At 42.9% G+C, this 16,248-nt stretch overlaps 1 protein-coding gene across 5 annotated transcripts; it reads left to right on the forward strand.

Annotated features, from left to right (window-relative positions):
* Positions 1-604: 604 nt before the first annotated feature.
* Positions 605-15,907, forward strand: LOC105906387 (potassium voltage-gated channel subfamily A member 10). Of its 5 annotated transcripts, none has more exons than XM_031566545.2 (3): positions 605-1,073; positions 8,465-8,570; positions 12,583-15,907. In XM_031566545.2, the coding sequence occupies exon 3, from the start codon at positions 12,724-12,726 to the stop codon at positions 14,413-14,415; it is 1,692 nt and encodes a 563-aa protein (XP_031422405.1). In that variant the 5' UTR covers positions 605-1,073; positions 8,465-8,570; positions 12,583-12,723; the 3' UTR covers positions 14,416-15,907. The 5 variants fall into 5 exon arrangements, with proteins under 5 accessions (XP_031422405.1, XP_031422404.1, XP_031422403.1 ...); XM_031566546.2 differs by lacking the exon at positions 605-1,073 and adding an exon at positions 5,834-6,372; XM_031566544.2 differs by lacking the exon at positions 8,465-8,570.
* The last annotated feature ends 341 nt before the right edge of the window (positions 15,908-16,248 follow it).

The following is a 16,248-nucleotide window of genomic DNA, read 5'->3' on the forward strand; positions in this document are numbered from 1 at the left end:
ATGTGCCAAACAGAGCCCAGTGAAATAGCCTAGGCCCTAGGCTATATGACATGACAGTTAAACTGGATCACCTGTATTCATTAAAGGCACAGTGTGTAGTTTTTAGTGGCACTAGTGGTGGGGTTGCTGAATTGCAACCAGCTGAATACCCTTCCTTTACAAGTGTGTGCGAGTGCCTATGGTGGCCATCAAATACCAAATGGTATCAAATGGTTTATCCGTATTGGTTTATCCTGAGCAATAGGAGCTTAAAGAAGAAAGGGCAAAACAAAAAGAAATGCAAATGAAACGGGCTACAATATAACCAGTAGGCTACAACACCTACAAGACTATACACACTCACTAGTGAGCTAATTATAGATTAATACAATCAGGAGTAAGTCACTGAGCAAGTCATTGTTTTTATTCATTTTAGTTAACCTTACAGTTAAAGCATTTGTACATGAAAGTGTTTATTATTTGCTTCATATAATTACATTTGCTTCATACAGCATTTGCCAGTGGGGGGCGATATATTACAGGGACAAATTGAGTTCCTAACAGTAGGACCCTGGTGGCCCTGTATTTCAGTTTCATGTATTAGAATTGTTTTAGTTTTCATGTATTGTGTATCTGTCCACTATTTTAACATATTGTCATTTTTAATATTACTAGTAGTAGTAGAAGAAGAAGAAGAAAAAAGTTATCTCCAAAGGGATGACACGGAAAGTAAATGGTAACACATGCTACAACCACATCGTCCGTCTTTTCTGTAAACCAAAATATTCTGGCTGTACATCTATTTATTTATTTATTTATCTATCTATTTATTTATTTCCTCGTGTTTATGTATTCCCCCAGTCAGAGAATTGGCTAAATAAACTTAACGAGCTGTCACTGTTATATCACAGCCACATCTGTCCTCGTGTTGATGACCCAAACAGTTTGCCCAGCCTTCTGTGCCGCTGTCCCTTGGCTTGAACTGCTAACCCCCGTCCTCTCGCGGGTCCTCTTAGACAGCCATGGAGGGGAGCTAAAAAACTTTCAAGGACAATGCAATGAACTTCTCAAGGATATTCGACCCGAGCAAAGAGGTATTACTTTGCTTTTTACACTTTTGCGGGTTTCCTTATAGTTGAAGAATTTTCTTGCGTTCATCAGCTCGACCACAGCGTCCCCTTTAACGTAGCAGCTGTTGCACAGTTGTCAGCGGAGAGTCAACTACTTGTGCGAGCTATAGATTATTTATAAGGCATTTTACTATTTCATCTCAATGAAGCAGGTGATATTAAGAGCGCTGAAAATTCGGGCAAAGATTCACGCAGGTTTGTGATGACAGAGATTTGTAGATGCTGAGCTGATACGTCTCTGTCATGTATGCATGCGATGCTCTTATCACTTTCGTGTATAAAAAGAGTTCAATTGACACTAGTAAGATCTGCAAAGTACGTCCATTCTGACACAAACAATTAAAACAACATAATTACAATACAGTATGGTGTGTGACCTACTCCCTGTAAAATGTAAACAGCTTATGCTCTAAATGTTTTGACTCGTGACGCCATGGAAGCAGAAGATCAAACGTGAAAAGTGAGACTAAATAGTGAAATTTCTTTTTAATGTCAGTGATATCTGCCAATGCCTTTGTGACAGAATCACTATCATTGTTTACCATCATAGTAGTATGGGTAGTTACAATATTGCTCATCATTTCTACATGAAGTAACCAATATGCATTCAGAGTGTTCTTGTATATTATACTGTAAAACTAGTTATCAATCAGGAGTGTGTACAACGATAGAGGTTAGCACTGAACTAACATGGTATTTTACGTCGTTAAACTTACTAACAAATTAAGAGCGACGGTTTCCCAAAACTATCGTAACGTTACCAAATTTGAACCATGCTAGTTTGAACTAACTTGGTTAATGACGCAGTGTAGCACATGGGCTAGCTCACCAGCGTATTTTAATGAGGGGCAAATATAAAATATCAACCACGAGTGGGAATACATTCATAATGATTAAGTTGGGCACCAATAACTGACAGTGACATATACCTGAAATAATTAGCTTCTACCACGGGTCAAAGGTTGTAGTTAAAACTACGCAATTCAACAGCAGTTCGAACGATGATATGGGAAACACCTGTGTCGCTTAACGATAGTACTACTATATAACCTGATTTACCAATGTTGTTAGCTTACCTCGATAGTTCGTACTATGGCTCTGGGAAACACTTGGGTCGCAATTGCATGGTTCCAATTATGTAAGTTGCAGTGCTTGTTGGAAACGTACCCCTGCATATTATTTAATGCTTCGGTTTGGTTGAACATGCTGCTAAACAGACACATGAGAGACATTTACTAGATTACCATAATCAGCATTAATCTGGAAATATATTCATTTTAATAGTCATAATAAATTATATGTGATATCATATCAATAGTCATAATGTATGATAAAATGGACAGAAAAAGTGTAAGCAAATTAACCAAATAGAGAAAACTGCATAACGTGTGCATGAACACACAGTAACAGGTCCTGGTGTCGTTATCATAATACAGTAACAGACAGTCTGGCTCTCCACAAACAGATGGTTGCATTTTCTGCTTGCTTGATTTAAAAAAACTAAAACATGAAGCTTCTATAAAATGTCATATTTTCTGTAAATGAGAAGGGCTTAATCTCCCGAGAGGGAAGCAGAGGCAGAGAGTTGAGGCAATGCGGGGGATGGGTGTGTGCACATGTGTGTGTGTGTGTGTGTGTGTGTGTGGGGGGGGGGGGTCATGGGAGAAGTGCCCACCCTCTGTTCCCGGAGCGCGTTGGGTGGCGAGGGATTACGACGCATTACTCGTGGGCATCAGAGGCCACTGCTCCCCAGTGTCTGTGGTGTGTTTGCCCATGCCCGACTCTAATGCCCCGTCCTTGCCCGGGCTGCAGCACAGATGGACACAAGGTGGGGGCTGTGCTATTTTTAGCCAGGGGGTGAGGGTGGTGGTGGGGTGGGGTGGGGGGGAGTTGTAAGGACTTTGCCTACCCCAACCCAACCCAACCCAACTCCACTCCACCCTCCCACATGCACCAACACAACAACCCCAGGAAATTAGTTTCTGAACACGGCAGGCCATCACAGGGCCTGTCAAGTTAGAGCTGGGCAGTGTTCCGAGAGGGGCTTACCTATGTATGAATACCCTGAGTGGGCACATTTTATGTGTTTGTGTGCATATGTGTTTGTTATGTGTGTGTGCATGTGTGTGTGTGTGTGAGTGTGTGTATTATGTGTGGTGTGTGTGTGTGTAGGTGTGTGTTTGTGTGTGTGTGTGGGGGGTTTATGTACACAAGCTTGTGTTTGTTTTCTTCTGTTCGTGCTTTTCCAATGTCAAGTTCACTGCAGTGGTCATTATTAAGGGAATCAGTAATGAGGGTAGGTAGAGCTCAAAAAAGAGAGGGAGGTGGTATGGATTGCCTTGGTTAGCCCCCACACGTTCAAAAGTGAAAGGTCTAAACTGAACGTTTAAAATGTTCCATTACGTTAAATATTCTCTAAAATCAATGGAGTCCACCTCTTCCTTCTTGGATTGCAGTTAGGTTCATGCAATTTTAGAAGCTACATGATACCTCCCATAGCCCTCAGTGCTGTCACCTCCTCTATCTTGGTCACATCTATGATGTGTAGACCACCCAGTTATTATGGGTTTTACATATCCTGTTGCTATGGATAAGCTGAACAGATACACTTTTTTCTTATTTTCCAGCCTCAAATTACACAGATATGTTATTGTGCTGCCTGGACCTCATCCAGTCACCACTCTGCATCTCCTTTGGTAATCACTGGCTTTCTCAAAATCCAACAGATGAATTCCCAGCCTCTATTATTTTAAAAGGATTTTTGGGGAGCAACTTATGCTTGGGAAATGGGTGCTGCATGCAGCTCTAGTCACTCAGAGCTAGTTCTGCTCTTTTGTCCCCTAACCTCCTGGCCCACTAATTGCTTGCCGTCTTGACGCCTGGTGATTAAGCAGCGGGAGGATCTTCCCGTCGGCCGGCCCGAGGAGGGTTTTTAATCACAGCTGTGAGCCAGGCAGCCACAGCGGGCCGCCTGAGGAAGGGGCTCATCTGGGCTTTGGAGAGGGATGGAGGAGGGAAGAAAGAGGATGAGGGCGTCCTCCCTGTTCATCTCTCCAAACTGTGCAGTGTGAGTTTAACCCTGTCCACAGATGCAGGATGTGATCCCAAAACGAACCCACATCTGTGTCCTTAAAGGCCAGTGAGACCTAGATGATGAGCAGTGTAAGTAGTTTAAAGCATACATTACATAGTTTTTTGGTGAATATGTTTTATGTACTAAATATCCTGACCTATCATGTTCTCTTATTTCTCATATTTGAATGCCTTATCAGCTAGCTAAGTAGCCTGACCTGCAAGCAGAACTCTACTAACCTCCCATCTGTTTTCCTGTCCTGCTCAGGCCATCGGCTGCAGCGTTGTGTTTGATTGACACCCTTAAGGCCCAATCCCTGATTTACAGCCTTTCTGAGTTTCTGATAACTGAAAAGGCTGAGGTTCATGGTGTTAAGGTAATATCTAATATATAAGGCATTACGGCAAGGTGACATTGTTCAATCAGACAGGCTTACAGAACCCTTTGAGGATACAGTACACTTTTGAGTTTGATGTATGTGCTAGTGTGAGCTCTTAAGCTATTTATAGTATTCATATAATGCATGGCTATGCGAGTAATAAGCAACATAGTTACATACAACAAACAAACCCTGTCTGTTGATAACTTGATCTGATATGCCTGCAAGACAATGTTTTAACAACAAAAAAACAGACAACATAGCATAGATTAAAAAAGAAATAGTGGGACAGTTGTCTTGGATGTCAAGCTGACGGTCAGTTTTCTGGCAGTGCCTCTGGGCTGAAATACTTTGGTTCCCTTGTGTATTTCTGCATCTGAAAAAAGTGTTTTTCTACTTCATGTATTATCTTGGGACATCATGCCACCTCTGTCTTGCATTGCCAAGGGAAATTCAGTGACATTTAAATAAGACATCCATGCCCGTCTGCCCTCTCCCCAAAAAGTATGTGTTTGCTTGTGTGTGTGCATGCATGAATGCGTGTGTGTGTGTGTGTGTGTGTGTGTGTGTGTGTGTGTGTGTGTGTGTGTGTGTGTGTGTGTGTGTGTGTGTGTGTGTGTGTGTGTGTGTGTGTGTGTGTGTGTGTGTGCATACTGGCACAGGTGTTTTGCAGAGTTGTATGTGCTGTGTGTGTATATATATTTTCTTTTCGTGACCTTGGATTCTGGTAGCACCCAGATGTCTGCAGGGGCCCCAGGACGATTTGTGTGTGTGTGTGTGTGTGTGTGTGTGTGTGTGTGTGTGTGTGTGTGTAATAGTTTAAACATCTGAGCACTGGTATTCCTCGCCTCTACAGTAGCAGCATGCGTGCGTGCGTGTGTGAGTGTGTGTGTGTGTTTATGAGCATGCGTTCGTAAAACAACACTCCTTGGGTCAGGCTGTTAATTTGTCATTCCGGCGTCCTTCCTCTTTATTGTAAACCTCCGGGCCATAGCCAAGGTGCTATCTCAAGCCTGCATGAATTCTCAGGAAGGCGGCTGAGGGCATCGCTGCCCAGCAGCAGAAACAAACACCACACGCCCACGTCATCCGCACACAGTCAGCTCATTTCACCACAGAAAGACTCCCACAGGGGCTCCCAACTACACTTATCCAAACAGAGCCCCTTACTCTCTACAAAGCCAAAATCCAATAGAAGCACTCTTTACTAAATTGTCCATTGATTGCACTGATTTGCAATGACTGCTTATCTGCAAAGTAGGAGAAGTGCCATGTCAACCCCCTGGCCCCACTTAACACACACTCCAACCCTCCCTGTCTCCTCCTATCCTTGTAGACTCATTTAAGTCCTTGATCAATATCGTCCCCTCCTGTTTATGCCCATGGTGACCGACCATGTCCTCACAACCCATTTGGCATTTTGTAGTCATCAGGGGGTATGGATTATGTTATTCATGTGTCCTGTTCACTTTGAGGCTCTTTCTGAGACAGCAGGCCATACGTTGTGGACTGGAGGGCCCCCGTGAAACATGGCCCAGAGAGGGAGAGAGAGAGAGAGTGTCTGGGTCACATGTCCCTGTGTGTCACAGTGAGAGCCACCCTCTCAATCCCCACCCCTGGACATGCTGACTTGGTATTAGCAGTATTATGGAAATGGAGCAATTCGTGCACGGTGTCACTTTTTTTTTGACAACTTCCCTCTCAGCTGTGCATAATCGGAGTAGTTGGAGATAAGAGGAAGTGTCCATTTCCTTTTTAGCTGTGGACATCTGTACGCAGGCTGGACTGTGTGTCATTGAGAGCAACAACAGGTATATTCTTTTCATCTTTGAGAAAAATAACCACGCATATCATACTATTCCTTTCTAAAACACCTCCATTAATTCCATTTCAGAAGCAGACTGTCTGCTACAGACTGGCAGTAGAGCATCAAGTTGTGTTACTTTTTCACTGTGATTAAAAGACAGAAGCTGCTCTTGTGGGGGGGTTATCTTGTATAGACTGCTCGAGAAGACTCTCTGTGTGGTGAACTGATGTTTTTAAACAGCGTCTTGCTCTGTTCATTGAGCCCAGGGCTCCATTGCAGCTAGTGTTCATCCGTGGGAGGCGATCCTCTCGGCTTATGCCATTGAGCCCCCAGAGGCGATTAATAGGGTTATTCCAGCGCTGGCCCAAAAACACCTGGTCTGGAACACCGGGCTCTGAGCAGATATGCTGTACCTGTGTGCCTCTGGGCTCCAGAGCATTCATTTAGACCTTATAGAAAGGTCTGGAGTTCCAAGCTGAGAAAATGAGGAAGGCAAGGGAACAGAAGGGAAAGCCTTGACTAAAGTGAGACAGCTGGTTTGGGTTCCTTAATCTTGTAGTTCATTTGGGGGAAAAATGGCGAACACTAGTCGGGGTTTACAAACACTAGTCAGGGTCAGTGACAAGCTTTTGGAATGAATCAGGGCAAAAATGGTAATCCGAAGTCAGTTTCTAAATAAAGAGTGTCATCACAGCCCACATTACTTAATTTTAAGTGGAAATTCCTGTCAATTAATCGCTCATTGATGCCTTTGTGTGGCCAGTCATTTGTCTCTCTCAATTATGCTGTATTAATTCTATAATACACCGTATAATTAAATGCTGCATAACAGTTTGTCCGCAGTGTCAACAGGAATGAGGTACTTAGGCGCTGGCATTTGTGTTGTCCGTGATGAAACATATACACCAGTGACCTTTGACACTGCTGCAGAAAGTCCGCTATGGCAGCTGGTCTTTTCCATTAACATAACTTATATTGTTACAGGTTGCCCTACTCACAGCTCCAGGATATAAATAGGCTAAGCTCAGCAGAGGACAAAGGTTGCTCTTTTTTATGGCAGGTTTGCAAAAAAACCCTGCTGTTGGTTATTCCATAAGGTAACATTTTTCAAGTTTTTGCCAGTAACTATTGTTTTGTTTCATTCATTCTGATGAACATGAAGGAGACCTGTCATCTCCATTTTCTGCCTAGGCAATTCACTGTGGCCTTATGCTCCAAAACAGAAACCCTGTGGAAATGTAAGAACAGCTGTTGCTGGCAAATATATCGCCAAAATACACCAGTTAGCAAAACAGTTCTCTTTTTTCAGTGCCAACTGAGTTGTAACTGGTGATTGCAGTGTTCTGTTAGCCAGTTAGCTTGCTAGTTGTTGTCAAATACAGCACAAAGCAATCGCACCCTGAAACATAATTCATGTGACCTGTGTTGCTTTAAAATAACTTTATAGGCCAGAATGTTTGATAACAATGTGTCTGAGAAGCAAGACAAATATTTAATTTAAAAATACTATGAACATTTTGGATCTTAAGGAGTCATGCCAGAAGTGATCAGAATGTAGGGCACAGTTTTAGACAGAGGGCCTGGATAGAGTGACTGTGTTCCTCATAGTATCCCCAAGGCTTGAGTTTCTCACTTCTTTTATTTACAGGGCAACAACTTCTATTTCCCCTCCTTGTATGAAGAGAAAAGCTGTTCACTGTAGTTCCCTTCAGTCTTTGCTGTCATCTTTGCTCCCAAGACTCCTCTCACACCACTTATCACCGCTGATTTAATCATCTTGTTAAAACATTAAGAATTTAGAATGAATTCGTTAGTGAGTCGGGCGAGGCAACCTGTAAGTAAGTGGTTCCAGTCTGCAAGGTTCTGTGTACAATGTAACCGATCAGGTAGGTTTTGGTGTTAGGTGAGCTGAGATACTTGCCTACTGTAGCCTCATTAAAACTCAAACAAATATTTATTCTCCAATTCCCTTCACTGGCCCTGTGCCCAGTCAAACTGTAGACTCTCCAGGCTAGGGAGATGGTGTTTTTTGTTGTGCCCTGGTTTTGACTCATGCACTGTAGGTGAAAAGAAAGCATGTTTATATGCATCTTCAGGTGTGGATATCGGGCTGCAGTGTAAAACCTAGACCTTGGAAAGTCATCAAATGATTAAAGAGCACTGAAATGGGTACCCTGCATCTCACGTCAGCCAATGTGCCAGGTGAGCCCCAAACTTTCTCCACACTGTGAGAGTTTGTGTGATGTTTTTGAATGTATATATATATATATATGTGTGTGTGTGTGTGTGTTGAGGAAGGGGTTCTCTGTTTGTGTGTATGTACTTGTTTGTGTGTATACGTGCTAATGAGTGTGTGCATGTGTGTGTGTGTGTGTGTGTGAGTAAGATTGCCAGCTCCCCAGCTCTGGTTTCTCCTTAGCGTAGAGTTACCCAACGGTGGCTTTAATAGATTATGCCAAACTGAGCCCAAATAAAGAGATGGTACACGAGAGTAGGACAAACCCTTGCTCTTCAGGGCTCATCCCCTGCCTCTTAGGTCAGCCCCCAGCCAAGGAACCCACTCAGGTACCTTTTAGATGAATATGTGTTCAGGCTGAGCTCAGGGCTTTGAAGAGCACCTGTTAGGCTACACCATGTGAGTGTAAGTAATGCATCCCCATTCTTTTATTTACTGTACCGTGGGTTGACTGTTGTGATTGCGACCAGGCAGGTGTGAGAGAAGGAGATGATATGGATTTCCAGGGTGAAGTGTGTGTGCGAGCAATTGGAGCTGGAAGTATTGTCATGTGTTTACCATAGTTGGGTGACAGTGCATGGTGAATTGACTGGCAGGGGTATTGATGCAGATAAATATTGTCGTATTAAGTTCGACATAGGTTCGAACTGAGAAACATTGACTGACGACCCTCTGGAGCGCATCCAACCGGAATAGTTTCATGGATTACGTTGCAGAGGTATCACTTTTGTATTACGTCGAAGGCTTTATTCAACCCGATAATGGAAACCGCTGTTAAATTAGGACACTGGTCTCAGAGCGTGAAATGGCTGTAAACATTGAAAAAATATGGTATCAGATGTTTTAAAGAGTGAACTTCTTTTTTTTTACAATCTACAAAACTTTTTAACAACCTCAAAAGCCAAAAATGTATATAGACACTATCGCCTGGGTTAATAGTTTTAATTCTTCCCATTATCTCTTGAACAGTACTATAGGCTGTCTCCCCAGTCTCACTAAAACATTCCTGTTGCTAAATTCTTCAGGAAATAACATTAGCCTGAGCTCCATGTGACCTCTCCTCCCATGCGTCAGATCCTCTAAATGCCTGTATCGTTTTCCTCGGTTCCTTCTCTCTCTCTTTCTCTCCAGTGTTTCCTGGCTCTGTCCGTCTCCCACGCAGAGACTGTAACCCCCTAATCTCATCCCCTCTGTCTGACCTACATGCCCCGTCCTCCCTGCCCGCATCAGTGTGATGGATGATGACTCATTTTTGGTGGCTTTAATTAAACATCTGTTGGCTTCTTCTCGCTAGCTCTGCTCTGCACTGCTGTGGGGTTGGGTACTGCGCTTATGCCACGCTGCTGATATTCTCATAGCTCCTGCCTATGCTCTAATTGATATGAGAGAAAAATAGTATTTACCTCATGCAGTTCATTCCATTGCAGTACAGAGTATATGAGTTCAATTGAGCACCTCCCTTCCTAACTTGCACTTCTACTAGTACTTAACTTGCACTTACAGTAGTTACTTCCCTGCACTTTTCTCCATTTCTTATGTAAAATAGTATTTATTGTTACACTATTGCTCGTAGCTTGATTGTTCTCTCCCTTGTACGTCTTTGGATAAAAGTATCTGCTAAATGACTAAATGTAAATGTAATTGAAATACTCAATATTATCTTTTTTTACATGTTAGAAACATTCGCTCTCTTCAGTGAATGATCTCTATACTTATTTGCTTGTGAAAAACATTGAGAGCTATAAAATCTAAAAGAGTTGTTGAGAGCTTGGACCAGACCCTGGCAAAACAAGAATATTTCTAATCTACCAGGTGCTTGAAAATAAGCCAAAATGTGTGTATGTACACCTGAGCTGGACTTGTGCAAATGGCCAAATGTTACAATTATGTAATCATGATATCACAAAATACTATGATTTCCATGACATAGTTGGTAGAAATATAGGTTTTAAACCAGTTGTGTCATCGTATATTAGAAGACCTAGCAAGGTACGGTAGTCTACAGTACAGATCATCCCAGATGTTGGCTCTGTGTAGTCTAATGCAGATGACACAACAAAGTAAGTCAATTAGACCACCTTCACTTGTTTCAACAGTGACTCTACTGCCTTGTGTGAAGCCTGCTCTACTTTACCAGCATGTGGTATGATTTGGTGAAATAGCTATGGGTTTATTTGATCAGCTCCTGGTTGGTGGTAAACATTGTTTTTCTTCAAGTACAAGTGTTGATCTGAAGGTATCTGTAAGACATATGTATGAGCATATGTGTTTCAGTGTGATGACATGTTTTATGATGCCTGCTCCTGACTCCGTGAAGCCTTAACACATTCTTAAATACAGAGGTCACGCATGTGACAGAGATTCTTCTCTGAAAGGTTTCCTTGAAGCTGTTATTTAGGCAGTCTTGGTCAACTAAAAATATCTTGCTTTAGAAAATATCTGAACATACAGTAATTAGAGGATAATTAAAGAAAAGCAATACATGTATACACATAATTAACCGCCACACTTGACACTTGATCTTTGTTGTTGAACATTACTGCACTGGGTTAAGATCAAAGTATTAAAAAAATCTTTGACTGTCCCAAAATCATGAGTTTTGGCAGAAACCTAAAATAAATAAATAAAACAACAACAACAACACACGGGTCACAAAGGTCGGGGGCTGTCTGTGATCTCATAGTAGTGGGTATCTGTGCCGACCAGTTAAATAATAAACAGTAATAATGTATTCAAGAGTCTCAGTCTTGGAGCTCTACTAACCCCTAGGGGCCCTGGCATCAGTTTAGAGGAGGGTCACTGGAACAGTGAAAGGTGAGTAAAAAGAGGAGGAGGCTCTTGATCCTGTCATAGAGCCTGATGCTGAATCTGTGGACTGTGGTGTCAAGTGAATGGCAGCGGTGGCTGTGAAAAAGGAATAAAGGAGGAGGGGGGATGGCGGTGTCAGAGGAGTCATCTCCAGCCTCGCCGGCTCTCTGAAGCGACAGATCTAAAGGCGCTTTCAGCACGCTCACACTTGTGTCAGAGGTCTGTGGAGTGGAAGGCCAGAGATGGGGTTTGTGACATGCTCAGATGTCTAAGGTGATGGCAGTGAGGACTTCCACTGACTTGAGCTCCAGAGCTTGACAGAGGTGGGCAGCTTGTTTGTTTGCCCTGTGCTGTGTTTCGGCCTTTTTCACACAGATATAGTCAAAGTTTATGTGTATCACTGCAGACAGTTGATAGGTAATATTTTACAGTTGAAGAGCTATTATCTATTCGAGATAAGATGTGTATATGTGTGTACTATGTGCATATATGCCTTGAGGTCAGATCATTTCCCAGCTTTTCTTTTTGCTGTAATGCAGTGTGGAAACAGTTAGATTTATTTGATTTCATATGTGGAGTTCATAAATTCCAATTGGAAATTGCACAATATGCTGATGAAAAGGCATAACCCTTTTGACATGCTTTTCCTCGTAAGTCATTTTTGGAAACGCTGTCAGGCTCACACCTCCAGAAATATGTTTCCTCACCCTCTCCCAGCTGCTCTCCTCTGGTTTCCAGAGAGACAAGTATCCAAGGAACGAGGTATTGGCCTCATAAGTGCCTTCAGACGTCATGTTCCAGAGGCAGCTAATGATTCCCTTAGCTACAAAGTCTTGATTTGCTCATTCATTCACTCTCTTTCCTCTCTCTCTCTCTCTCTCTCGCTCTCTCTCTTTCCTCTCTCTCTCTTTCCCGGTCCTTTTGCTTTTGTTCCTCTCTCTGTCTCACTTTCACTCACCTATTCATCTCTTTATTTCATGATCACTCACCCTCTTCATTAACTCTCACTCTCTTTTCTCCGTCTTTTTCCGTCATCATGAACACCTATATTTACCTCTAGTCTCTCTCTCTTTCTCACACTCACACACATTCTTGTTCTGTCTCACTCATTAACAAAAACACTCACAGTCACACACTCAATCTGACTTTACCCTACCTCTGTCTTTACAGATATTTAGAGGGGCAGTCCCAGCTGTACCGGTGACCATCTGAATGCTGTTAAACTACCTCTTTGCCCTGGTGGAGTGGTTTCTAATCCAGGTCGGGACTGAAATCCCATGACTCCCAGGCCTGACTAAGGCAACAGGCACCATGGAGGTCGCGCTGGTAGACTTCGAGAATGTAGACGATGTCGACTGCAGCATGGGGGACCTGGACGGTCCGAACTACCCAAACGAGACGACGGCTCTCGCGGTGGACATGCCAGAGTGCAGCGCCAGCAGCAACCACCTGTGCTCCCAGCGGTCTTCACCCCCGCGGAAGCCCAGTCTGCACGGACCGACCCTGGGGCTGCCTCACTCGCCCACCTTGCCACTCTGTGCCTCGAGGGGACGAGCCAGCTGTGCCAGTCTCATATCTAACTGGAAGCTGCTGCTGAACAGCGAGGGGAACCAAAGTGAAACCATCTTCAGCAAGCTGGCAAAGGAATGCTGTGAGGATCTATTCGTTGACAAGCGGGGCTTGGATGACGGTGGACAGAAGGTGATCATCAACATCGCTGGCTTGCGGTTTGAGACGCAACTCAAGACTTTAGACCAGTTCCCTGACACCCTCCTCGGGGACGCCATGAAAAGAATGAACTACTTTGACCCTATGAGAAATGAATACTTCTTTGATCGCAACCGACCAAGCTTCGACGGTATTTTGTACTACTATCAGTCTGGAGGCAAGGTGCGTAGACCTGCAAATGTACCCTTAGATGTTTTTGCAGATGAGATGATTTTCTATGAGTTAGGGAATGAGGCAATGGAACAGTTCAGAGAGGATGAGGGCTTCATCAAAGAGGCAGAGGTGCCTTTGCCAACCAATGAGTTCCACAGACAATTCTGGCTGCTCTTTGAGTACCCCGAGAGTTCCAACGCAGCACGAGGAGTTGCTTTAGTCTCCATCTTTGTCATCACCATCTCCATTGTCATTTTCTGCATGGAAACCTTACCGGAGTTCCGAGATGACCATGAAGTCCTGCCCACTGCTGGTTATCCCTTAAACCAATCCCGAGGCAACTTCCCATCTTTGTTCCCTCCAAGTGCCACGCCCAAAACAATCACCGCCACCCTCTCAGACCCGTTCTTTATAGTCGAGACTGCCTGCGTCATCTGGTTCTTCTTTGAGCTGTTTGTGCGATTCATTGTGTGCCCCAGCAAAAAGGAATTCTTCAACAATATCATGAACATCATTGACCTAATCTCCATCGTCCCTTACTTTGTGACTCTGATCACCGAGGTAGTGAACCATCCAGAAGTAATTTCCACCAACCAAAACCAAAACATGTCCCTTGCCATCCTCCGAATTGTCCGGCTGGTGCGAGTTTTCAGAATCTTCAAGCTCTCTCGCCACTCCAAAGGCCTTCAGATCCTGGGCCAGACCCTGAAGGCCAGCATGAGAGAGCTGGGACTACTAATCTTCTTCCTCTTCATCGGAGTCATCCTCTTCTCCAGCGCCATCTACTTTGCTGAGGTGGATGAACCAGACACGCAGTTCACCAGCATACCAGATGGATTCTGGTGGGCTGTGGTGACCATGACAACTGTGGGCTATGGAGACATGTGCCCCATAACACTAGGCGGCAAAATGGTGGGCACTTTGTGTGCCATTGCTGGTGTGCTGACCATTGCTTTGCCTGTGCCTGTCATTGTCTCAAACTTTAACTACTTCTACCACCGGGACACTGAGCAAGAGGACAAGAAGCCTGTTGCTGAGGCAACAGACAAGAACATGAAGTCAGGGGCAGCAGCCAAACATGGCAGCAGCACATCTCTGAACAAAGCCAATGGCAAATACTGATGATTGAATTTCACCACTGTATCTCAAGGTATTTATAATGGATCAGGCTGTTGATTTGTTGTTTGTATTTTATAATGCTGTAAACATGAGACCAGCACACAACTTGTACATTAGATGTGAACGTTATTTAGAGGTTAGAATCTCAAAGAAGTTTGCATGTGCTGCAACTGTTCTGATATTACCTCATTAATTAATTCAGTAATTCAGAAATTCTATAATTTAATTAATTATTCTGTACATCCTCAATATTTGTAGCAAGGTATACTTATCAGACTCTCTACCCAATATCCATAATATATAACAAATGGATCCAGTTTACTTATCGAGTGATCGGTCATGACATATTCAAAAGGAAACATTTGTCTGTCGGTCATAATACAGTACATTATTTGACATAGTTGCGGGTATACTGATCTATCTATAACATACATTAATTTAATAGATATTTGATTTCCAATCGTGTATTGTTGCATTATCAATGAGTGAAATTACATATCTCATTCATATAATTATGAATTGATTAAGTTAATCAGTTATAGTAATCAATAAAGTGCTGTATTTCTTATGTGATGGTATTTTCTGGTGTCATCTTGTATAGCGTCTTGAGCATCGTAATGACATTTGCTTTGAGTTGTAAGAGAAGAACATCATTATACTGTTACTTTGGAAAGCATCATTTTAATCAAACCTTCTCTCAAATGTTTAACTTTTTTTCTTATCATTTTCCTCTCATTTTCTGCTCTTCGTCTGTTTGAAGTAAGTGCCTTTTATTGTGAGTGAATATTAAATACTGTATAAATACCTTAGTCCTCTACACAGACAAAGCAAGGTCATATTAAAGGGAGAAAGATAACTGGTTGAGGGGGACATGTTTTTTCAGTTCTATCATTTCTGTCATCTTCATAGGTGGGAGGGAGTTTTATTGCATAGAAACGCTAACTCAGCAAGGAATACAGACCCTGTGAACTCAGCTGCCCCCTATTCATAAACTAATGGTTTGTTATTGGACCTGAGAGAGGATTATGTAAGTAGTGACATTCTGTCATGCTGAGGTGGTTCTTTAATCAAAGTGCACTGTAACCAAGGGAGGTGATCCACTTCTTCTGTCTGTCCTCTGTTACATTTATTATTTATTTGTCAAGTACCTTTTCATCCGAAGCAAAGTACAACAGAAAGAAAGCATACGTTTTATCATTGTCTGGGCTACCTTTTTTTATGTGGAGATTTTCTTTGTTGTGGATTTCAAAGGGGAGAATGATCAGGAAATGTTCTGAACTTTTGCCATGGGACATCGTTCCTACATTTTTTTTTTTTTACTGGATTATCTCTCATAGCTTCACCACCGGAGATGGGATTACTGAGAACAATTTTGCTTGCATAACAGACATATGTGAAGTTTGGAAGTAGTACTGTATATATCATATATATGCATTGTGTACTGGTAAAGATGCTGCTGTGTCTGAGCTCAAATACAATACACGCTATTTTAAAAGCTTCCAACATTCCTGTTTTTTTTTTATTTCTTATTATTTGACATCTGTCTCTGCCTGTTTCAAGATCTTCAAGAGTAACATATTACTGCAATGCAGCCAATGGCAATACACTGGGAAATGGGAACATGGGAAAAATGTGGGGGCTTCACTGTGGCGCAGGAGTCAAGCCCACAGACTGCAGATTGTGCTGACGGTCCTGAGAACATAACAAAGTTATGTCATCAGGGGATGGGGACTGAGATCACAGGGAAAGGGCAACTGCCAGTTACTCAGCCTCAGCAGGACAAAATGGGCCACAATTAGTCAGGGAGCTTTTATGTTGTGACACAGACCTTGACAG

The sequence above is a fragment of the Clupea harengus genome, chromosome 4 (genome assembly GCF_900700415.2).
Source record: "Clupea harengus chromosome 4, Ch_v2.0.2, whole genome shotgun sequence".
In the NCBI taxonomy this organism is placed as follows: Eukaryota; Metazoa; Chordata; class Actinopteri; order Clupeiformes; family Clupeidae; genus Clupea; species Clupea harengus.

Coding starts and splice junctions, on each gene's coding strand:
- LOC105906387 (XM_031566545.2), top strand. CDS start 12,724: ATGGAGGTCGCGCTGGTAGACTTCGAGAATGTAGACGATGTCGACTGC.